Source organism: Musca autumnalis, unplaced genomic scaffold (genome assembly GCF_047663935.1).
Source record: "Musca autumnalis isolate F117 unplaced genomic scaffold, ASM4766393v1 scaffold_1, whole genome shotgun sequence".
Taxonomy (NCBI): Eukaryota; Metazoa; Arthropoda; class Insecta; order Diptera; family Muscidae; genus Musca; species Musca autumnalis.
This window is the reverse complement of record NW_027411644.1, coordinates 167,150,852-167,175,449: the sequence shown is the minus strand read 5'-3', so window position 1 is coordinate 167,175,449 and position 24,598 is coordinate 167,150,852. Positions and strand designations below refer to the sequence as shown.

Genomic DNA, 24,598 nt, shown 5'->3' with positions numbered 1-24,598 from the left:
AATTACATAAATATACGGATTTTTTTGAGATAGGAACGGGTAAAACTGGTAAAGGACAATGAAAACGTGACAATATCGATTTTTTGGAACCTACATAAAATTCTCGGAGGAACACTTTTGTAAAATTTGTTCATGTAGAAAAAACAAAACGGATATGTAAGGAACTGAGCTATATGGTCAAAATATTCTACAACAATATTCCTTATTCTCATTAACTGAAAACATGTTATCTCAAAATGATGCAACAAAGCTATAAAGCATTTTTTCAGGGGTTATGTGGGGCTAATCAAAAAAAAACATTACGTCATAACTCAGAAATATCAGTTATGTGACCCTTTGGTTTACTTTATATACTCAATATTGCACGGTGCGCCTTAACTAATTTTAAATGGAAGGTGCTTACACCAGGGAAGTTTTGGCAGATTCTGATACTACAATGCTCATAGATGAGGAATATCAAGAAGCAAAAAAATCCCCGGAAGGATTTTCAAATAAATCGCGATTTAAGTTCAAATTGTTAGGGGTTCTTTAGGTTTTCACGATTTTGCTTGGAAACCGCGAGTCCTATTTAAATTGGTCTAAAAAAATGTTGTAGCTGTGAAAATTCTCCACAAGATTGACCTTCATGATATTTTCGTAGGTTTACCGTTTTTGAGATATAGAAGTTCATATTGAGACAATGCACTGAATGTATCGCCTCCTTATAAACAGCTTCAACATTTTCTTTAGTCAAATTTTGATATGACTTGCGGTTTCCAAGCAAAATCTTGAAGACTTAAGATAAAAACCTAAATATCTAAACTGAAAATCTATATCTCAAAAATGGTAAAACCTCCGAAAAACCCTAAACTTCAGTCTTGTAGAAAATTTTCACTGCTACAACATTTTCTTTAGACTCATTTCGATACGACTTGCGGATTGCAAGCAAAATCACGAAAACCTAAAAAAACCCTAAAATTGTGAATTTTGATCGCGATTTATTTAAAAATCCCTCCTGCGATTTTTGCTGTCTTATTTATTTTTGTTATCTATGAACATTGCTGTTTCAGAATCCGCGAAATCTTCCCATGTGTAAGCGGTTTTCATCAAAAGTTAGTTAAGGCGCACTGAGCATGATATTGTTTTATAAGGAGGCGATACATTCAGTGCATTGTCTCAATATGAACTTCTATATCTCAAAAACGGTAAAACCTGCGAAAATATCATAAATGTCAGTCTTGTGGAGAATTTTCACAGCTACAACATTTTTTTAGACCAATTTAAATAGGACTCGCGGTTTCCAAGCAAAATCGTGAAAACCTAAAGAACCCCTAAAAATGTGAACTTAAATCGCGATTTATTTGAAAATCCCTCCGGGGATTTTTTTTTTTTTGCTTCTTGATATTCCTCATCTATGAGCATTGTAGTATCAGAATCTGCCAAAACTTCCCAGGTGTAAGCACCTTCCATTTAAATTTGGTTAAGGCACACCGTGATTGGCTTTCATTTTTACCCCTAGACCTTGACTTCCATTTGGTGTCACAGTGTAATCAGTAGGATATCCGGAGAGACCACAATGTCTTTCGACGGGGTCCAATAGGTACTTTTATAGATGACAAGGATGATTTCTCACAAAAGACAAATGTTCAATTATAACTCGATTGTTAAAGAACTTTCCTTTTGCTTGCATTAAAGGATGAATTCCACCAAAAAATATTTTCCACATGAATTTTGTAATTTAATTGACTTGAAAATGTCCACACGAGGAAAAATTTATGTTAGAAATATGTTTGGATCCAAACAAATATATGTTTGGGACCGGTTGCAAACAAATGTATGTTTGGATCCAAAAATAATATGTTTGGGTCCAAACAAATATATGTTTGCAACATTTTGTAACATATCTCAATTTGATATGTTTGGCTAAAACATATTATTTATGTTAGAACATTTTTTTCATGGGTGGAGAGAGGATGTTTGTCAACGAGAGTAATACCAGTGCTCTCGCGGCTGTGGAATACTGTTTTATAATGAAGAGTTGTGTGTATTGTATAATAGAAGACGTTGAAGCGAAGAAGGGGGCTTTGGTGTGTGTTTCTTGTTTTGTTGTTGTTAACCAACTTAGCAGGAGAAGAAAAAATGATATGAATTATATTTTTTTCTTTCTTCAGTTAGATGTTTTATTTCACAACTAAGGAGAAGCGTTCAACTATGTTTCTATATATTTTTCTTTTTTAAAAGTGTGACTATTTACAAATTATTTCAATAAGTTTTTCTTTTATTAAAGTGTGTTATGTATTTCTTAGGAATTTTGTATGTACCGCTGTGTTTGTTGTTCTTTTACCTTTCAATAAACAACCTCAACATTTGTGTGTATACTATAGAGATAGCCAGTGAGTTCTTACTGAGAGCAAGAGAGCACACATTTTAAAGTATTTTACATTGAATTTTACGCTCCCTTGCTCTCAGTAAGCGCCCACTTGAGCATGTGTTTTTTTTGTGCATTTTGGGTTTGTATTTTTTTGCACCCAAACATATAAAATGTTTGCAACCAAACATAAAATTGTTTCCACCCAAACATATCTTTGTTTGCACCCAAACATACATATAGATCTTTGCACCCAAGCATATATATGTTTGCACCCAAAAATATATTTGTTTCCACCCAAACATATATTTGTTTGCAGACCCGAACATATATTATGTTCGGGACTGTTGCAAACATATATATGTTTGCTGCAAAATATGTTTGGGACATATGATAGAGAGGCCGATTTTTTTTTTGCGTGTAGACTTCAAATGATAGTAAATATCCTGTTAATCGTCCTCTAACTTCCGTTCACTTATAAGTTTTCTTATAGATTTATTTTCAAATAATGTTTTATGAAAAAAATGGGTGTGCCTAATTTAGCCTTACATTTCTATAATGAAGAAAAAATTGCCCGTAGTCGGAGTCGAGTTATTTTTTTCGACTCAGACTCCGACTCCGAAACCCTGATTTTCACAACAACAAACAATTTACGATCAAATACGATTGTTCAAATACGACTAATGTTAATACGCGCGAATTTTTAACTAGATACAAAGACACGTCCTTTTTCCCACAAATAACTACTCGTACTACCATTCATCAGAAAACGATTAACTTTCACAATCATATTTCTCTATGCTTTTAGTTCCATATCGCTTATTTACTCAAAGAGTGACACATCTCAAAAACCAAGTTTCGAGAAAAACGCGTTTTAAGTTGGCGATTGAAATTTGACTTCCCAACTTAAAAAGATTATTACACTAAAACTAAAATAACTACTTGGACCCTATTTTGCAACCAAATAACCAGATATCAGTGCTAAATTTCTGTGCATGATCAAGCATGATTTGAAGTATTTTAGTGCTTCATAAACTTTAAAAACTTTTGTGTTGAATTATGCGAAACTCGTAGTAAATGGGCCGTAAGTCATCAAGTTTTAGAGAAAATTTAACACAAAATAAAGTAGAAGTCGTAGAAAAAATAGAAATTGCTAACTCAGAAAACGCATAGATTTGCAACTTTTTATGCTGCAAATGCAGGTGTTGTATGTAAATATATTTTGGAACATATAATACCTCTGAACTTTTTTTTCTCGGCAGAAATAATTTCGAATTCGATACTGCTCAGTAGACGTTCTTCAAAAAACTACTTGATAATCAATATCTACAACGACTGCGTGGAAAATCCAGCGGTATATTTGTACTAGTTTCTGAATAATTTGCAATTTTAGAAAAATGAAATAAGTCCCCAAATTTAAATCCCCAAAAATTTAAATTTTATTTGTTGTTGTTTTGTGTATAAAATTTTGGGGAGTTATTCCATTTTCAGTTTGGGGACTTATTTCATTGGGCACTTATTTCGTAATGCCACCAATATTAGGGCGGTACCGTTCAATGGTTACAAAATAACCAGATATTTCGCGCGACATGCCCTTGTTAAAATAATGGGTGGGAAAGGAGGTTTGTAATGAGAATTTTTGCTGGGATATATCAAAATGTAGTCCCTTGTTGTCAATTCTCTGCCTATGTGGAAACTTGGTAAAGATCTAGCGTGCAGAAAATAAAAGTCCATGTTTTATTGTATGTGTATGCATAATTATGATAGAAATGGCTTTAGATTAACAATTTTACTATATATTGATATATTTGGTCAATTTGTATTTATACCCTACACCACTATGTGGAAAGGGTATTATAAGTTTGTTTTGGTAAAAATTCATGTAACACCGCGAAATACTCGTCGGAGACCCCCAATGTGGTATACCAATCTTCATATCTCGGCGAGATAAAGCGATTTTGAGATGTGTGTCCGTCCGTCCGTCCGTCCGTCCGTCCGTGTGTCCGTCTGTCCATTATAAATTGTAATCAAACTCCAGGCCGCAATTATGGACCGATCATCACCAAATTTGGTATGGAGGTCGGTTTCACATCAGAATAGATCGCTATTTTAATTGGTGATGATCGTGAAATATTTGGCGGGTGAAATGGACCAAAAACATAATTTTTATCCAATTTTGTAGCGGCTCTGTAGGTCACAATAATAGTCCGATCAACGCGCAATTTTAAATATGATAAGAGTATATGACAAAGAAGTAGCTTGCAATTTGAGATGCCGATCAGATAATATTTAGAGGGTTAAATGGACCAGAACTTTTGTGTGAAAACTGTGAAATATTTTAATATACAGCTTATATCTTTGTTCCTGAAAGACACATTCTTCCCTCGTGAGTTATATTTGGAAGAAGGTCTCTTGACCTTTGCACTGATGTCGATTACGTTGATGTACTTGATCAGATAACAGAGCTACAGTCTAATATATCCAGTTTTTTGTTTGTAGTGTAGGTACTAACACTCTAGAGGTCGCAATTATAGCTCAATAGTCACGAAATTTTGCACGAGGTAAGAGTTTAGGTAGGGAAAAATGCCTATAATTTTGCATGATGATCTGATATTATTTAGCGGGTGACATAGACCATTAGTTTTGTATGAAAAATATACAAATTTTACTTTTGTTCCATATTTTAATTCCTGGAGGGCATATACCGGCAAAGCAGCATCCATATGGAATAATAACTACTCCCTCCCATGCTACAAACTGCCTCTATCATGACAGAGAAATTTTCAGTTCAGTTGTCAAAATGGATTTTTTATACAAATATTGCAAAATGGGTCACCTCGCCACCTATTTTATACCTCAGGATTTAGGGTAAAATGGATACAAACAAAATACGACCAAAGATGTGTCTCATCGAAATATTGGTTTTAGACCCCAAGTATGTTTGGGCGAAATTCGTTTCAGACAATTTAGCCCTGTCCGTTCATCTGTCTCTCTTACTGTCTAGCTGGCTGGTGCGCACGATAACTCTCGAACGGATCTACCGATTAGAACCAATTTTTATACATGGTAATATTTTGCCCAAAGTTTGTTTAAGTTCGAATGTAGGCTATGTCGGTCCACACCTCCCCCAAAATAGTGCAAAATTGTTTTCGAAAAATTGTATGAACGATAACTGGCGAAGTGAGCAATCGATTTGCTCCAAACTTTCCATATATTATTATTCCTTCCAGATATAGATCGGATAAGACTATATCGGTCCACACCTTAGGGTATCTCCCACACAAAATTCGGAAAAGGGAAATTTAAGAGTCCTCTCGAATCGTTTTGAATTTTTTTCAGCAGATTGTACTTGCGCCGCAAATCCGCAAGATAACTCTCAAGGGGATTTTCTGATTGGTCGAAACTTTACACATCGTATTATTTCATCCAGTCATGTGTCAGGTTGGAATATGGACTATATCGGTCCGTCCTCCGCGTACCTCCCACACAAAATTTGGAAAAGTGCAGTTTGAAGACCCGTATCGGATCTATTTTTTCCCCTTTTCCCTTTTCCGGGGTAAGTCATACTTTAGGTGTATTCAAAAAGGAACCTGATATTCAAATACAATTTAAAGATGTAGCAGGAGGGGCTAATCAATGTGAATTTTCCAATTTTCGAATATTTTTTAGAAATGTATAATTTATATATTTTTCCACAAACATCCCAGTAGGGACAAGGGGGGCTTCTCTTATATCAATGGATTCATATCGAGTTATTGATGTGTGATATAGTTTTTATCGCTGAGTCCGAACGGCGTGTCCCAAGGTGCTACTTGTAGAGACGTTTTTCATGGCTGAAATACTCAGGAAATATCGCCAGCATTACTAAGGGGTATTTTTCCGCCGTTGACTATTTGATGGGAATCTAACCCGAACATTCATCGTGTAGAGCGGTTGAACATAGCTAATTCCTACAACAGGTTGTGGTGTAGGGTATCACATGCTCGGCCCCGTCCGACTATAGCCTTTGCTTACTTGTTTTTGTATATTTTTTGGTGTAACTCCCATAGAACGGTACCTCCCGATTTTGGTAATTTTGATGATTTTAGCCACAGTATCCAACCGAAACGGCTGACATTTGGCATTTAGCCGGTACAGGTCCACTATTTGATATAGCCCCCACAGGACGTTACCGCCTGATTTTGGTCATTTTAAAGGTTTTAGGTGCATTACCCAACTGACGTAGCTGAAATTCTGCATTCAGTCTTTGTTGGGAATATAAAGTGTTTCGACAGAGAATGGTCGTTACATATCCACTTTTTGATGTTGCCCCCATAGGGCAGTACCGCTGATTTTCGGTATTTTCAAGATTGTAGCTTCAATATCCCACCGAAAAGGCTGACATTTTGTATTTAGTCTTCGTCTTCACATAGCCCTCATAGAACGGTACCTCCCGATTTTCGGTATTTTGAAGATGTGACCTCACTATCGCACCGAAATGGCTGAAATCTGATTTGAATATACATAACTTATGGTGGAGAATTTAATTAGGGGTTTTATAAGTTCAAAATCGCCTCATTCTGCACTTTTAGTAATAAAAACTTGTATTAAACAGTTTGTTTGGAGACGCATCACTGCATTAATTTTCCTTCTTCCACCCGTGCCGTGGGAGCCGTAAGGCGGTCTTATTAAATTTATCTGTTATGATGTGATCAATTCCAAGAGATATCAGATTTTATTTATCGAAACTTTTCCCATAGTCGTAGATTTATCTGAACCAAACTTAGAAAAGGCTTCCTTCCCAAATTGGCATATTTCCAAAAAACTGCTATAAAACCAAAAGTCGCAGGTGAAATTTTTAGACGTTATTCGAGACAAGATACATAAAAAATAAAAAATATTAAAAGAAAACTCTAGTTTCTCTTAGGTCCATTTTTTGATTTTCTGCACGGTATTAGTCCCACTGTGCGTGGACTAGATCCATAATTTTCGGACAAGACGTTTCTTGGTCACTTCAAACCTTAAATGCCAAATTATAGCTAAATCGGTCAGAAAATGTAGCTCAAATCGTCAAAATGCCTTTAATCGGGCGGTACCGTTATATGAGGGCTATTCCTAAATGTGGGCCGATATAGCCCATCTTCGAACTTAACCTTTCCAAAATTTCAGCGTCCTATCTCCCTTTTTGTGGATGATGGAGTGATTGCAACAGACGGACGGAGGGACGGACTTGCATAAAAACCCAAAACTAAAACCACAAAATATTGCACAACTTATCGATTTTTGAACCGATTTCATTAATTATTCCCGTTTTCGAAAGGGTACTTAATTGTCTTCTTGGTAAAAAAAAACATTATTCTGTTTGTTATCTTCTAAATATCCTAGAGCACAAGGAAAATCATTTTCCGGTTTCTTGATGCGGTTTTTTCGCACTTCAACCACCATAACATAGCCATTTGTTAACTGATTTCAAAACTTAATGCCTTTTTTAAGATATTACTTGCTTCTTTAAAAGGAAAAACATTGAGAATAGATCCGTTGTGAAAAATAGAAGTTATGCCAGTTTAAATTTGAAAATTTTAGAAACCCCGGTTTTCACTACAATTATCCCCAGCAAAATTTGAAGGAAGGGGTTCTATGCGATGACGTGATTTCATGGCATATTTTGCATTGGTTCAAAGCAAGTCGTGAAAGATCCGATATTTTCATTAGCATTTAAACCCATGTAAAGGAAGTCGTGAAAGATCCGATCTTGTCATCAGCATTTGAATCATTTGTACAGATCACTATAAACAAACAAGTCGATTTGTACATCCCTACATATATTTTTGTTATAAAATTACAAAATTACAAATTAAATGTAGGTTCACGAACTAGAAATTCTTAAAGGAGTGCTGTTGGAGTCCATGTCGAAATCTGAACTGGTGATGAGAAGATAATAGAAAAGCTTTTGTAAGATGAAACAAAATCAGTGGCTGAGAGTGGACGAAGTAAACTCTGTTGCGGTGCAGCGGCGGTGATTAAATTGAAATTTTGGGTGTAAACTTTATGCTGATAAATTAGTTCTAGTTATTTCATGAATTAGTTTGAATTAATAAAGAGTTTGGTTTGTCATGAAAATCATATTTCAATACAGAATTTTCTATTTTCCAAACAAGACATGAAAATGTCATGCCAAAGGGTTGGTGAAAATTACATGTCAAAGCATTGGTCAAAATGACATGCTTAGGATTCGACAATGAATGTCATCTTAAGATCCGAAAATGAATGTAATCTTATGATGGTCACGCTCATATAAAATTCATGAGTGAAAATGCTAAAAAGATGACATGCCAGATCAATAGCATCCTCGGCATCGAACATTTTGCTGGGCCATTATAGCCAAAGGAACCAAATATGAACCAAAGGTATATTCGTTGTCCATGGACCCCATTAGATAGAATTTTTGCATCAGAACCCTTGAATATTTTTCGTGTAGGACAGTGTTATTATAACCTAAGCAAAAATAAAAAAAAAAGATATTTAAAAAATTTAAAGAAATTCCAAAGAATATAGACTTTAAAAACTGTACGAGAAAATAAACCTTTTTCTATGTGGTTGGTTTTGTTACAAAGTGATCTATAGTAAAACCATATTAAGCTACAAGGAATTCAGTACCACAATTTAATTACAAGTTCATGTTTGTGGTGTATAGTCAATGATTGCCGAAGTGTTGTGTATGTGTGTAAATGTTGGAGCCAATAAACAACATGTTTTAGAAATGACAATTTTCTAGAGAGATTTTCAACATACATATGAATGCGTCAATACAGTGACCCACAAATGCAGTAAATTTTTTTCCTACTGCTTAAAGAACATTGAAAAATATGGCGACGTTGTAAAGAAATGCATAGAACTGCATGTTCGGACTTTATTTATATTTTAGGCAACATATTTTTTTTTACTTGTTTAAGATGTTCACTAGGGTTATGACTTTTTGACATTTTTCCTCAAAAATGATTTCCTGTAGCAGAGATGAATGAACTTTTGCCTATTAATCACTATGCTATCGTGTATTCCCTAGAAATATAAAAAAAGTTCACGCACAAATCGATTTTAAAAAAAATAATTTTTTGAAAAATTATATGAAATGAAAAAAAAATTTTTTCAAAAAATTATTTTTTGTTGCTCGAATGAATAAATATAAGCCTCTTTATACTATAATAACGTTTATTTCATTCAAATATTAAAAAAGTCGCGAAAAAAGTCACTTTGAAAAAATTTTAAATTTTTTTGTTTTTTGTTAAAAAATTATATTTTTGAATAAAAGCGTTTACGACATTTTTACGATTCTCAGAATTGAAGAAAAATAGTGAGAAATAAATTTTATCTCATTTTAATTATCTCATGTGGCTCTAAAGTTTACTTTCAATTATATATCTGTTTTCAGTGACTTCAAAAAATTGTCCATAATTTTGATAAATTCAAATTTTAAAATCATTTTGTGCGTGAGGTTTTTTCACCGAATCACCTTATAATTAAGATTTTATGTAATCTTATGTCAAAACCCATCACGCTATGATACAGGGATATGAGGTTGTAAAAAAGTCATAACCCTAATGTTCACTCCCCACCCAGCATAGCCGATGGATTTTAAAATATTAGAATGGTGTCGAAAATAAATCTAACCTTTGAGCCACAGTATACGAGGATGTATGTACTTCCACATAAACATTGTCTTATTGTTTTGTCATACATTACCTTGTGCAATAAATCGGCTATTAGATGTGTCACATAATTCTCTACACGCTGCCATAGATGCATTGTCTCTGTTAATGCTGTAAAGACATGAGGCGTTACAGCATACGCAATTGGATTTCCTGCCATAGCCAGACTTCCTGTATAGAAACCAACCGTATTGATAAACATGAATGGTAGACCCAAACGATGTACGATGCCTAAAGCACACTCCGGAAATGCACCATCAACAATGGCTAAATGGAATCTTTGTGTCAATAATTCATCAGTTACGGTAACTTTACTGTGGACAGGTTCAGGTTCCATCAAACTGTTGCATGCCTATATAAATGGAATATGAGAAACAAGTAGAAGAATAAGTACACAAATATCACACTCCGATGATTGTATTAGAGTGAAAAAAGTAATGATGGAGTAATTTGTCACTTCCCTTTGGGGATGTAAATGTGCCGAAATGTAATTATTGGAAGTACTGTGATTTAAGTTTAACTTAAGAGTAAGGAATGAATTACTTTGTCGATTGGAATGACCGGTTGTGATTTATTTCAATTTAAATTGGCTACGATTTAGCACTTGGGGGTTTAAGAGCACAGATATCGGGCTTAAAAAATCTATCGATGTATTTATATTAGTGTTATGGCTTTTTTTTGGAACTATCAAAAATACGACACTTGAAACGTGGATCCACTCTTTCACTATGGTGCGAAAAGTTCCCACACCGACGGCATTCAAGTTTTGATATGCATTTATTTTCTTTATTTTTTAAGAAAAATGGATAGGATTTTTTATAATTTGTTATTCATTAAGGCCTCGGTACAAAAGAAGCCACCTGTCTTTTTTGCCTCGCTCCATTGTTGATATAATAAAAATAAACAAGTAAGAACGGCGTTAAGTTCGGCCAGGCCAAACTTGTTATACCCTCTCCCATGAGTTGTATTGAAGTAAAATGTAACAATTAGTTTCCTCTCGTTTATGAAGAAGACTAAATACCAAATTTCAGCAAGTTCGGTAAAACAAGATGGCTAACCTTCAAAATACAGAAAATCAAGAGGTACGCCTCTCTAGGAATCCGCGGACCTATACTGATAATTCACTTCTGGAATATTTTATAACCCCATGAAAGACTAAATTATAAATTTTAGTATTCCGGTGCGATATTGACATCACAACCTTCAGAATTACGAAATTTGGGAGGTACGGTTGTATGGGGCTATGTCGAATCGTGGGCCTATACCGACGAATTTCGGTCAAAAAGGCTTTTACTTCCAACATAGACTAAATACCAAATTGCAGCTATTTGGTGGGTTGCTGTGGGAAATAGGGAGGTACCGTTCTATGGGGGCTATACTAAGGCGTGTACCTGTACCGACAAATTTCATATGGAACGTTTAATACCCCTAATGAAGACCAAGTACCAAATTTCAGCCATTTGGGTGCATTATTGTGGCCACTACCTTCAAAATACCGGAATTAGGGAGGACCGTTCTTTGGGGGCTATACTAAGGCGGGGACCTATACCAACAAATTTCTGGGAGAAAATTGTATACCCCCAACGAAGAATAAGTACCTTATTTCCGCCATTTCGGTGTGATAATGAGGCTAAAACCTTCAAAATACGGAAAATCGGGAGGTACCGTTCTATGGGGTTATATTTCATATGGAATGTTAAATACCCCAAATGAAGACCAAATGCCAAATTTAAATCATTTCGGAAGAATATTGAGGCCCCAACCTTCACAATACCGGAATAAGGGAGGTACAGTTCTATGGGGGCTATACAAAGTCGTGGACCTGTACCAAGAAATTTTATATGGAAAGTTTAAACCCCCAACGAAGAATACGTACCAAATTTCATGTATTTCTGAGGAATAGTGAGGCTACAACCTTCAAAACACCGAAAATCTGCAGGTATCGTTCTATGGGGGCAATATGAAGGCGTGGAACTATAACGACACATTTCTGGGGAAACGTTTTTTACCCCAAAAGAAGACTAAGTACCAAATTTCAGCCATTTCGGTGTGATAATGAGGCTAAAACCTTCAAAATACCGAAAATTGGGTGGTACCGTTCTATGGGGGCTATTTCAAAACGTGAACCGATATAGCCCATTTGCAATACCAAACATTCTAGGAGTAATAGAAACTTATATACCAAATTACAAGGCTCTATCTTATAAATTGCGAGCTGTATCCTGATTTCTACAGATGGACAGACGGGCATGGTTATATCGACTTAGAAATTTACCCTGATCAAGAATATATATGGTAACATGGGGCGCCTTCGCCACGTTTTTGTTCAAAATGTTCTCATAGCGACATCGTTAAAGTTTTATCAAATATTATTTTTGGTACAAATATTAGCATATATTGACTATAAGTTTTGATATACCATGACCAAAAATCATGAAATTTTAAAATGTTGGGTAGGGTTACATAGCGCTATTTTAAAGGCTTTTAGTCGATTTTTTAACAATTATTAAGACAAGGTGTACAAAATCAATGGAGAGAGAGTTTAAAAAATTTAAAATACAATTTTGGAATTTGGTGCAGAGTAATATATATTACGTATTAGTTCTTGGATATTTTTTATTGAAAATTACCATATCAGACCACGTTCGGTATGGTTATCGGTATTTGTAAGTTGTACACCACATATGCTCACATTTTGGTATATCTCAGAATTTGTAATATCCGCAATTGTTTTCGCTAGATTTTCAGTATTCGAAGATCTAAATTTAATTTCTAAGAATATTGGCTATAATACGGATTTTTGGATTTTTTGGTTGGAGAACCTATATGCTGAAAGTGATTAAAATAGATCTATGTTTTAATGCATATCGAGATATCGCCCTTTTTATACCCTCAGCATTTATGCTAACGAGGGTATATCAGCAAAAATGTCTAAAATCGTCTTTTCCATTTCAAAAAAATCAAAAAAAAAAATTGATACTACATCTATGATTTTTGGTACATAGATTAAGAAAAAAATCGCCATTCCAAATCTTTTTTCGTTACCAACTTTGATCGTTGCGTGCAAAAGATATGACCGTTTTAATTATGCTAATTAGAAAAAATTCTAAAAAATCGCGGCTTAACATAGTAAGCTGTTATATCCTAATATCGTTAACTGAATTCGCAACCTTTGCGATTATGCAAAAAAAATCGAAAAGTTTCAATGGATTCGCGAAAAATTAAATTTCTTAAATAGTTTCACGTATTTACAAACATACATACTTTCAAAAATATGTATATAAAAATTATAGCAGCATCCAGACATTGTGAGGAATGAAATGAAACCTAAGTCGTTAAGTTTGGAGCTATAGTATTCATGTTATTTGCAAAAATACTAAGAAAATATGACGAAAAAATAAAAATCATGTTATTCTAATTTTATTTTTTTATGGTTTTATAGAAATGGTTGAAGAAAAAATGCTTGAGTTCTTCGTTATTTTCGTCCAAATTTCACGCAATAATGAAGATATTCCGTTGCAACAAATGTTTCGCTTATAGTTTTCCTATTGGCGAATATTTGTAGAACATTATATTAAATCACAAGGAATTCCAATTGTGGCATAACATTAAAATAATGTTATATTGAATATTACAACATTTGAAACGCATATAAACCGCGTAATAGTGAAAATGAAATGATGCGCATCCGATTTTCCAACACAGCGAGTCAATCCCTTTTATTTTGTGTACAGTTTGTGAAATTCTATTTGGCGGCCACGATGTAGCGTCTGTTGTATATTAGGGCGCAAAATACAGTTAGATGGTCATAATTTCCACGAAGTTCATTTACATTTTATGCGCATCCGATTTCGATGATAACCTTTAAAAAATACATAATTTGATGTCGTTTCATTGCGATCCATCAAGAACCGTGGATGTAGCATCGCACTTAATTTTTAGAAAAAATCAATTGTATCTCCGGTTGAGCGATAGTTTTGAAAAATATGTTTTGGCACATTTTAAACAGGCATATAGCTCTATTTATTTCAGTATAAATTACACTTCCAAAACGCGTTTCAATGCGCGCAATTTTCAAAAACATTTTTTGCAGATTTTCGAAATTTGAGGGGTATCATATCCGCCGATCTAGTGGACGGATTTGGACGCATGATGGCTTATTATATTCAAAACGTAAAAAAACTAAGTTCACGCGGGTTTCACCGACAATTTAATGGCAGTTGCAAATTTTGAATAAAAAAACTGGTTTTTTATAAAAATTTACGCACAAAAATTTCGACTTTAAGCTGAGATTGTTGTGAACCTTTGAAGGCTACACGCCCGAGTTATACACCAAGAAATGCGTAATCGCGAGTACTACAATCTCATAATCAGTTTTTAAACGAGTGCAGTTGCGCGTCTCGATTAGAGCAAAAATTCAAAAAACCCAATTTTTCAGTCTTCAAAATGTCAGCATCCGTTTGAGATTGATGCAGTGGTCATATTAAAAAATCATACATTAGAAACTTCATCTCTGAAGTGTATTCTTTAACTTCTTCTTTGAACATTATACTCTACATTGTATTGTAAAGCCACTAATTGAAAATTGACTTAAAAAAACTCGTTTCCTTCAACGATTTTTTCCTATTTTTTACATTAATATGACCACAGCTTCCGCTCAAATTTTATAATTTTAAGAAATCCATCGGTGAATCGTGCTAAAACATTTTATTTTACCTAAATGCGTTGAAAAGTTATGATATATTACAACAATTCGCGAGTTACAATACCCCGTACCTCAGTTTCAACAGAAGTAAATTTTCTACAAAAAGGCCGATATACACTTTCATACGGGCAAAATGTGCCTCATCGAAATAATGGTTTTAGACACCAAGTATGTTTGGACGAAATGTGTTTCAGACAATTTGGAGTCGATTTAGCAATGTCCGTCCGTCTGTCTGGCTGGTGCGCACGATAACTCTCGAACGGATGAACCGATTTGGTCCCAAATTTGGCTTTCGCAATATTTTGTCCAAACTTAGTTTAAGTTCGAAGATGGGTTATATCGGTCCACACCTTCCTGTACCTCCCCCACAAAAGTTCGGAAATGTTCGGAAAATTTGTGCACACGATAACTCTTGTTGGAAGTAACCGATTTGGTCCATACTTTGCACATCGTGAAAGGTTCCAATATGGACTCAATCGGTCCATTCCTTCGGGTACCTCCCACACAAAATTTGGGAAATGTTCAGTTTAAGACTTGCTCTCGAATCACTTTGATATTTATTGAAGCAACTTGCATTCGCTGCCTCAATTACGACAGTAAAAATTTTTTCAGGGGCAAGTCCATACTTCTTGAGAAAACAGCCCGAAACTTGGCACCTATGGCACCATATGTAGTGGCTGGAGGGCTCGAACCGATTATACTACCGAATATAGCTATATTATATTTATCGCAGGCTAGTGTGATAAAATAGTCCTATCTATCGATATCCCCGCAAATTTTGAGCTTTAATCCTATCCATACTTTTGTCGGTTCATACGGCCAAAATTTTTATAACCCCCCTAAATATATATATATATAAATATATATATATATATATATATATATATATATATATATATATATATATATATATATATATATATATATGGTAAATTTCAAATTTCCTTTACAATTACATAGAAAAAAAATTAAAAACTTTTTTGGCGAGCACATCCGCCATTTTTGGTACATGGGTTACGAAAAAAATCGTGGTTTCAAATCTGTTCGCGTTCACAAAATTGGATGCTGCACTCAAAAGTTATATGCGGTTTTACTCTCTTGTAAAGAAAAAATATTTAAAAATTCCTATTGTGTTGTAATATGAACATGTATATATGAATCGTTAGCAGCATTTGATATCTATCCATAGATGCTAAAATAGTTGCTAAATCTATTTTTATTTTCGCGGAAAATCAAAAAATATTGAAGAAATCTTGGAATAAATTTTATTTATTCTAAATCAGAGTCCAAAAAATCTCTAAAAAATAATTTAAAAATACGTACAGAATCTAGACAACGCGTAGAAAAATGTGAGACCAAAATTATAAAGATCGCGTTTATAACTTGCATATTACAGCAACAACAAAGAACGGAAACTTATTGTTGGAAATTATTTCAAAAATATATTTGTGGTTAAATACGAAAAATTTGAAAAATAAATGTTGGAAGTTATTCTATTATTTCGCTAAATTTCGATCCAAATCCTGAAGTATTTTGCGTAAACTTCTACGAGAAAAGTAATTATTCATCGTGAAAGTATATTTGCTTTCTTTGATAAGCAATAGAAATAAGAAGTAGAGAGTAATATTGAAATTACAATCAAAGAAAAAACATAGAAGTTAAAAACCGAATAATTCGCGAAATGGTTTAAATCGGTTGAGGTGCATGTGCTTTTCGGATACAGGGAGTCCATGTCTATCAATATGCATGGATTTTACCATGTTTCATTCAGCGGCCAAAGTGTGCCATCAGTTGCATCTTACTATTCAAAAAACCTTCAAGTGGGCAAAAATTACGCGATGTGCATATGATTATAAGGTGCATCCGATTTCAATGGCCCCCTATTAAAAATACGTCAATATAAATTATTTTAGACAGATTCGTCAAGAACTGCGGATGTGCCACCGCATTCTATTTTGTGATAAATAGGGATATTACTCCTGAATCTTTGTAATTTGTGACACACCTTTTTGGCAAATATTATAATCGCGTATAAAGGATTACATTTATGCAAAAATAATCAAAGAAAATCGCGGTTCAATTCGCGGAATTGTCAAAATATATTTTTGCAGATTTTCCTACTTTCAAGGTATCTATATCCGGCGTTTTAGTGGATGGATTCGACCGCGGAAGAGCTCATTAGATCCGGCACGTAAAAAAACTAAAATCACGCGGGGTTCAGGGGTACCTGTACGACAGTTGTAAATTTTAAAGCCAAAAAATAGGTTTTTTCAGAAAATTTACGCACCAAATTTTCGCCTTTGGACTCCTATTACTAGGAAGCTGTACGGAGCACACTCATGAGATATATATCAAACGACGTGGAATCGCGAGTTCTACAATCCTATAAACTAGTTTGGATTATTATCTAGTTGCACCCACTATTTATAAGAAAAATTCGAAAAACCCAGTTTTCAAAACTTCAAAATGTCAGCATCGATTTTAGGGGGATGCGGTGTATATATCGAAAAGTCATACATTAGAACCATGTTGCCCAAGGGGTATTCTTCAATTCTTTCTTTGAGCTTATATCTGAATTTTCCGTGGTTTGACCAGAAATCAAGAAAGAACACAAAAAAACTTGTAAACTTCAACACATTTTTACCCATTTTTTTTATTACCACCAACGCAGCTTCCACGAAAATTATTTGTTATGGTCCATATTATGAGATCGTGGCTAAAACACTTCAATTAATATAAATATATTCATATTTTATAAAATATATTAACAGTTCGCGACTTATTAATTGGTGAACCTCAACTTCAACGATTGAAAAACTTTTTTGAATATTACCATATATATATATATATATATATTTTTTTTTTTTTTTTTTTTTTTTTGAAAAAAATATTTCAATTCACACAGGCTGAGGGTATATCTCCGTCAGCGAAGCCGACTGATAATTTTTTACTTGTTTAGACCCATTTTTCAAATATTATTTAGTGGACAAATCTTTGACGCCCATACATTACATATTAACATCTTATAAACCTTTTAATTGGAATTTGGTATACTTTAAGATGTCAAGGTATTTTAATACCTTTTAATCCAAAATCGGCTTCACAGACAATATATTTATCCACAAAATTTGTATTCTTGGATCAAAACTTTAATGGTACCTATTAGGGTGTCCAAAAAACCGGTTTTCCAAACAAAACGGTTTTCGGTTAACCGAAATTTTAAATTTTTTCAAAAACCGGTTTTCGATTTAGTCCATTAAGCAAGTGTATCTCTTTATGAGAGTCATTCCTTTCGATAGTTACATAACTTAACACTTTTTTACTTGTTGGTACTTAAAGAGACCGTTGTAATATACAAACGTGTCATATTATTTTGAAAGAAATCAATTAACGCTTTTTTAACTTAACACTTTTTTACTTGTTGGTACTTAAAGGGACCGTTGTAATATACAAACGTGTCATATTATTTTGAATGAAATCAATTTGCCAATCAACGGTTGAAAGTAAAAATATTTCGTCCCAATTTTCTTTATCGATCATATCATCTAATTCTGCGTAATTCAGGTTTTTGAAATCACGATAGGAAAAATATGTTTCTTCAAAAAATTATATGTAAGGCTTATTTGGACTATGAGTGTAAACAAAATACGTAAAATATGGAGATACCTTCATTAGGGTGGTCCAAAAAAACGACAACGTTTTTTTAACCCCGCCCCAATCTTCATATTAAGAATATATCAATATATGAACCTATATTGATCATTTTCTTTGTGGAACTTTTTTGCTGATTGAGAATCCGAAATAGCAAGTTACAACCACTACAGTAGACTAGCCCTTTAAAGACCTCAAATTGAGTGGTATCGTAGAAAGAGGGCAACGTTCGCAACGTACAAGGGCCTAATTAATTAATTAATTTGTTACAACACTGTCAAAAAGTTTTACAAAAATAAATCTTTTCGTACATTTTTCTAGCACAACTTCATTCCGAAATTATTACCCAAAGTATTATTCAACAATTTCAGCAAATATTTACATTTTTCATTAATAAAGCTCTGTTCCAGAACCTACAAGAAGCTACTATTATTTACTACGATAACATTTTTTCCTTTATGTTATCGGAAAAAATAGTAAAAATTAGTAGATTCTTGCAGTACTGGAACAGACCATAAGTTTGTTTGTTAGTTTTTGTTTAAAAATAAACACATATTTTACTGTCTACTTTCTTAATGTTCTTTGAAGAACACAGGTTTTCATAGTTCGATTTTTTCATTCTCGACTAAATACTCGATCAAATCGAATGTCGTATTTAGGCCCCAGGTCACCGATTCAGCTGAAATTGGGGAATATAATTTTCTAGCCATAGGAAGAACGCTATTGCTTATGGTGAAAATCGGTTCAGATTTCGATATAGCTCCGATATATATTTTCGGCCGATTTGCTACACCAAACATGCTATATGGACAATATTTTTTAAAATTTGACATAGCTGAAGCCAAGGTTTACAATTTTTTAACTCGCGAATTGTGGTTGTATATTATAAAAATTAAATACTTTTGGATAAAATGAAATGTTTTTAGACTTGGCAAAAAAATATTGGCCTTAAAAGATAATTTTCGTGGAAGCTTTGACTATATTTATATGAGCAAAAATAGTTTGAAGCCCATATTTCTCAATGTTCTTTGTACAGTTTTGGGGTGTACAGGTTTTTCCGATATTTCAGAGATATCTTTGGCCAGTGTAGGTGCACTAATATTTGGGTTTTTGTCCACTTCCTTGAGTATATGCCTAACATCTCGACGTGATAGCACTTTTGGGCGTCCACTTCTGGGCTTGTTTTCCACATTTCCATTCTGTTTATACTTTCTAACGATGCTCTGAACAGTAGAAAAGGGCACATTTAATAATTCACTTACATCCCTATAGGATTTGCCTTTTTTAAAATGTGATATGATTAAAAGTTTTACGCCTGACTGCAACTCTTTTCCTTTGCCCATATTGACCGATAAAACATCAACGAAATTCACTTAAATATTGACTGGCGAATGTTTTATATTTGTTTGCAAATAATTGGAATTATCAAGTCCACGATCCAAATATCTTAATTGTATGTAAACTTTTTTTCCCCTCCATTTTTCAGTTTTTGTAGTTTTTACCGTTATGTTGGCAATAACATAACTGTTTTTGTGTTTTGTTTATGTTTTCTTGAGAAATTAAACAAATCTGCATAATAAAAATTTTAGTTTTATGTTTACTTTTCTTTAAAAGACAAATTTAGGGGGTGTATGTAAACTTTTGTCCCTGTCAAAATTCGCGTTATGTGGGGAGTGTGTTTTGAGCCTAATTTTGTTTAGTGATGTGGCACATTTCTGACTTTTCTGGTTTTAAAGGTATGTAAAGAAGCAAATTTGCCACATTTTGGAAGAAGAACAACTTAAAGAGATTCAAGAGCTGCCACTCCATCCAGAAAAAACAACGGTTTGTGAGTGGGTTGGATCGTCGAACCTATTTCTTCAAAATGATGCCGGTTAGGACTTCATCGTCAATGGCGACCTTTATTGCGCCGTGATAACCGACTATTTGATGTTTGAAATTGAAGCTCGCAATCTCGGCGACATTTGGTTTCAACAAAACGGCACTACTTCCCACACATCGCATCAATCAATGGATTTATTGAAAGAACACTTCGGTGAGCACGTTTTGGATTAGTCGATTGGCCAACAAGATCGTCTCATATCACAACGTTAGACTTTTTCCTGTGGGGTTATGTAAAGTCTAAAGTGTACACGGACAACCCCGCTTCGATTCTTGCCTTGGCGGAAAACATCACGAATGGCATTCGTCAGTTACCAGTCGAAATGTTCGAATAATTCAGCGAAAATTGGACTTTAAGGACAGACCGTTTTAGACGTAGCCTCGGCCAATATTTATTAGACATAATCTGCAAAAAATAAATGTCATCGAATGTTCTTTCAAAGGATAATAAACATTCCCCATTCAATTTGATTTGTCTGTGTTTTTTTTTTTTCTTTAAAGAAAGTAGGAACCTCTAAATGGATCACCCTTTGTATGTCGTGAATGTAGCCTACACAGATTCACAGAAATCTGTATCCAAATACTAAAATTTTGTGCGAATAATTTTCTAAAAATCATCGATTTACTCGTACTTGATTGCAAATTTTATATTTTTACGTTACGGATCTAATAAATCTTTACTCGTGAAAAGCCATCTTCTAAAACAGGAGTTGCGAGAAATTCCAAAGTAGGAAAATCACCTAAAATTGTTTATGAATATATCGCGTATAGGGAGCTACATTCAGTTTATCCCAAAAAATAGTGTGTGATGCTAAATCCACGGTTCTTGGTTGATCACCTTGAAATAGATATATATTGATGTGGATTTTCACGGTGATATTGAAACCGGATGCGGAACAAAATTGTATGCACTTTGCGCAAATTAGCGATGTTTTATAGGTTTCTTTATGCTTAGATGCAGCCGATCTTATTGCCCAAATTATATTTCGAAAAATATATACAAATTAAAATATATGGTCTTGCTGTACACATGTACCTGTACCACATGTACATGTACCACATGCGGGCAAAATGATTTTGATAATTACGCGATTTACACATATTTTAAAAATGCATATAAATTGAAACGGTTTTATTTCTGTTTAAGAAGTCTAATGATTTATATCAACATCCCGATAATTTTCCTCAATGGCCAACCTTCTGTGTGAATGTAGATAAAGCAAAATTTGCACGTTTTCTTGGGAGTTTCAAGAAAATAAAAGAAGTACTCCTATAGATTTTTTCCAATATTTTCAACTCTAGAATGCATGTGAAAACTATTTTCTCAAACAAAAATTTATTTTTTGTTACCTAAATATGTGCTTATTTTCAAACTATTATCCCGATCGATTTTGGTCTCATTTGATTCGCCGTAAAGGTTTTACTTAAAACTACCTTTAAGTCGGATTACATTTAAAATTTTGTTTTTATAAATTCCGCGAATACTGAGTAACATTTTAAAAATATTCTGCAGTCTATTTAATGACGTCGCTTCGTGATAACTTTTTAGTGACAATTGTCCTCATTTAATCAAAAAATAAATATGCCAAATTTTATCGACATTGGTTCAGATTTGGATATAGCTCCCATATATTTTTGGCCGATTTCACGTATTTGCTGCACCAAACACGATATATATGCTTGATTTCGATGAAATTCGGAATGTGTAAATTTGATCAAAAAATAAAATAAATATGCCAATTTTTATTTTCGGCCGATTTTACGTATTTACTGTGCCAAACACGCCTATATTTACGATTTAATGAAATATGGAATGTGTGACTGAATTCTGTCTAGAAATGAATGTGCCAAATTATATCGAAATCGGTTCAGATTTGGATATAGCTCCCATATATATTTTCGGCCGATTTCACCTATTTGCTTCACCAAACACCCTACATATGTACAATGTGGATGAAATTTGGAATATGTGACGGAATTTGGTCTGGTAATAAGTGTACCATATTTTATCGATATCAGTTCAGATTTATATATATGTTTAACATGTTCACAGTGGTGTAGGGTATCATATAGTCGGCCCCGCCCGACTTTTGTCCTTTCCTTCCTGGTTTCTTCCTTCCTGGTTTAGTTTTGGCGAGTGTCGGCTACAAATGAATTCATAAAACCAGTTTTTCATAGTACTATAGGATGGTCATTTATCGACATACAAATATTTAATTTGATCGATGCACTCTAGCCGTGATTATCCGCTTCGAAAGTTGTGAAAAATGATCGGACAAAAATGTTCACAAGTAAATTTCATTTTTTTGCAAAGTTATTTTTTACGTCACTATAAACAACACAACACATAGTCGTATGTCAAACTGCCCAGAGTACGTTTAGGCTAAAAACTGCCAAACTTCCCAAAAAAAATCAAATGGCGCCTGACACGCAGTGTTGCCTAGGCCAGAAAGTAAACTTGCAGTCCTCGTACATACTGTTCGTGCGTTCAATAGACTTATGTCCTGGAATCGCATGTAGACCAAACTCTGGAGATAACGTGTCATTATCTACCCCATGTGACTTGTTACCTTTTTCGATAATCTTTAAATACTCGTATCTTTACATGCTCTATGTACGTATATGAAAATACTCTACATAGGTAGCAGTAAAACACAGTGCTCCAAATATCAGCATTTAACAAATTACCATGTTAAATTCTTTATCAAACTCTGTCCTTCTATTCAATGGTAACCGGAACAAAGCAATTATTTTTGTTACGACAACAGCCAATAATGTCTGCTGCCCTAAACAGACATGCAGTGGACAATGGAAAGACTGGTGGAGGGTACATGAAATGAACATCGGCAACAACAGCAACAATGAAGCACCAAACACATATGAAAATTACTTACCTCAGCTGGATATCGTAAAGCCTGCCAAACGGACACTGGAGTTTTGTGGGCAAACCGGGCACCAACCAAATCCCAATCCGTATAATTCTGGATGTAATGGACCAAATGCAATGGTGTGATTTCCTTAAGGCCATCAATGTGAAAATCAGCTTTAAATCCACTGAGGAAAGTTACATGGTGTCCACTTTAATTTCCAAAACACAATAACAGAAAGAGGAGGGAGGAATAGAATACAGACAAAAGAAGATATGAAGCCGATTATATACTTACTTTTTGATCAAACCTTTGGCCAATTCCCAAAATGGTATTTTATGAGATTTTGTACCACCCATTGTTATCATCAATATGTGTTCGGCATTGCTTAATTGTAATGAAATTAAAGTCATCATCAAAATCAAATTCATGTTTCTTTGTGGATTGTCTTTTTCTCAGATTTTTGGTTAGATTTGAAAACAAAAATATAAGGAAGACACGTCGCTATTCCAACAAGTAGGAAATTAAACAAAAAAAATGGAAATTAAATCACAAACAAAATCCCTAAGAGACAACGATAACTTGTCGATTTGAACTAAAGTTGCTGACTGTCTTTGATACACTTCAATCATGTGGTATTTATTATTCCAGTCACAACATTCAACCGGACATCTTCGACAAGGATTTGGATGTTACGTGCCTATACGAGGAAGTTTTATTTATAGAAAATTGTCCACACACATATATTTTTAGGGGAAATCAATTTTTTATACACCAATATTATGACGTTAAAGTATTCGAATGTTAAAGAAAAACTATTTAATTACAAGATATGTAGGTAACAACTATCTCATACTTGATAAGTTTAGCTGAGCACACATACATACTACATTCTCACTCACATGTATAAGGTGACATAAAAGCTCATAAAAAGCCAAAACTTTGTCGAATTTTAGTTTAGCAAAACAGTGAACCATTCCTAAAATAAGCTTTAGCAAAGTAAGTTTAAAGCCAGTAAGGAAAGGATCAAAGTGGGCCGGGGTGTACTATATAAAAAAGTGTGTACCACCACGACTACAATATAATTTGGCGAAATTTTTTCTAGAATGTCTATCAAATTTTGTGTTTAGTGCGTCAAAATACCTTGGCGATCTTATATCCAGTCCAAATTCCGTCACACATTAAAAGTTGATTGATTTATGCACCCAACTCTGCACTCTGAACCGATTTCAATATAATTTGGCACACTTTTTCTAGTGCAAATTCCGTCATATATCAAAAATTTCATTAAAATTGGACACACGTAGTGTGATTGGTGCACCAAGTACCTCAAATTGGCCGAAAATATATATGGAAGCGGTATCCAAATCTGAACCGATTTCAATACAATTTGGCAAACTTATTTCCGAATTCGGCGATATTTTCAAAATTGCATAAACGGACAGAATTTGCGTTTTTGGTG

The 24,598-nt window shown here is 34.0% G+C and overlaps 1 protein-coding gene across 1 annotated transcript in view; it reads right to left on the bottom strand.

Annotated features, from left to right (window-relative positions):
- LOC141389251 (UDP-glycosyltransferase UGT5-like) overlaps positions 1 to 23,557 on the bottom strand; it is a 34,699-nt gene extending 11,142 nt beyond the window's left edge. Inside the window, exons 1-3 of the mRNA XM_073960529.1 lie at positions 23,434 to 23,557; positions 23,164 to 23,347; positions 10,067 to 10,384 (exon numbers count right to left, since the gene is read on the bottom strand). Of these exons, the coding sequence (XP_073816630.1) occupies positions 10,067 to 10,384; positions 23,164 to 23,347; positions 23,434 to 23,552 (621 nt within the window). The 5' untranslated portion in view covers positions 23,553 to 23,557. The remainder of the gene's footprint in view (positions 1 to 10,066; positions 10,385 to 23,163; positions 23,348 to 23,433) is intronic.
- Between the last annotated feature and the right edge of the window lie 1,041 nt (positions 23,558 to 24,598).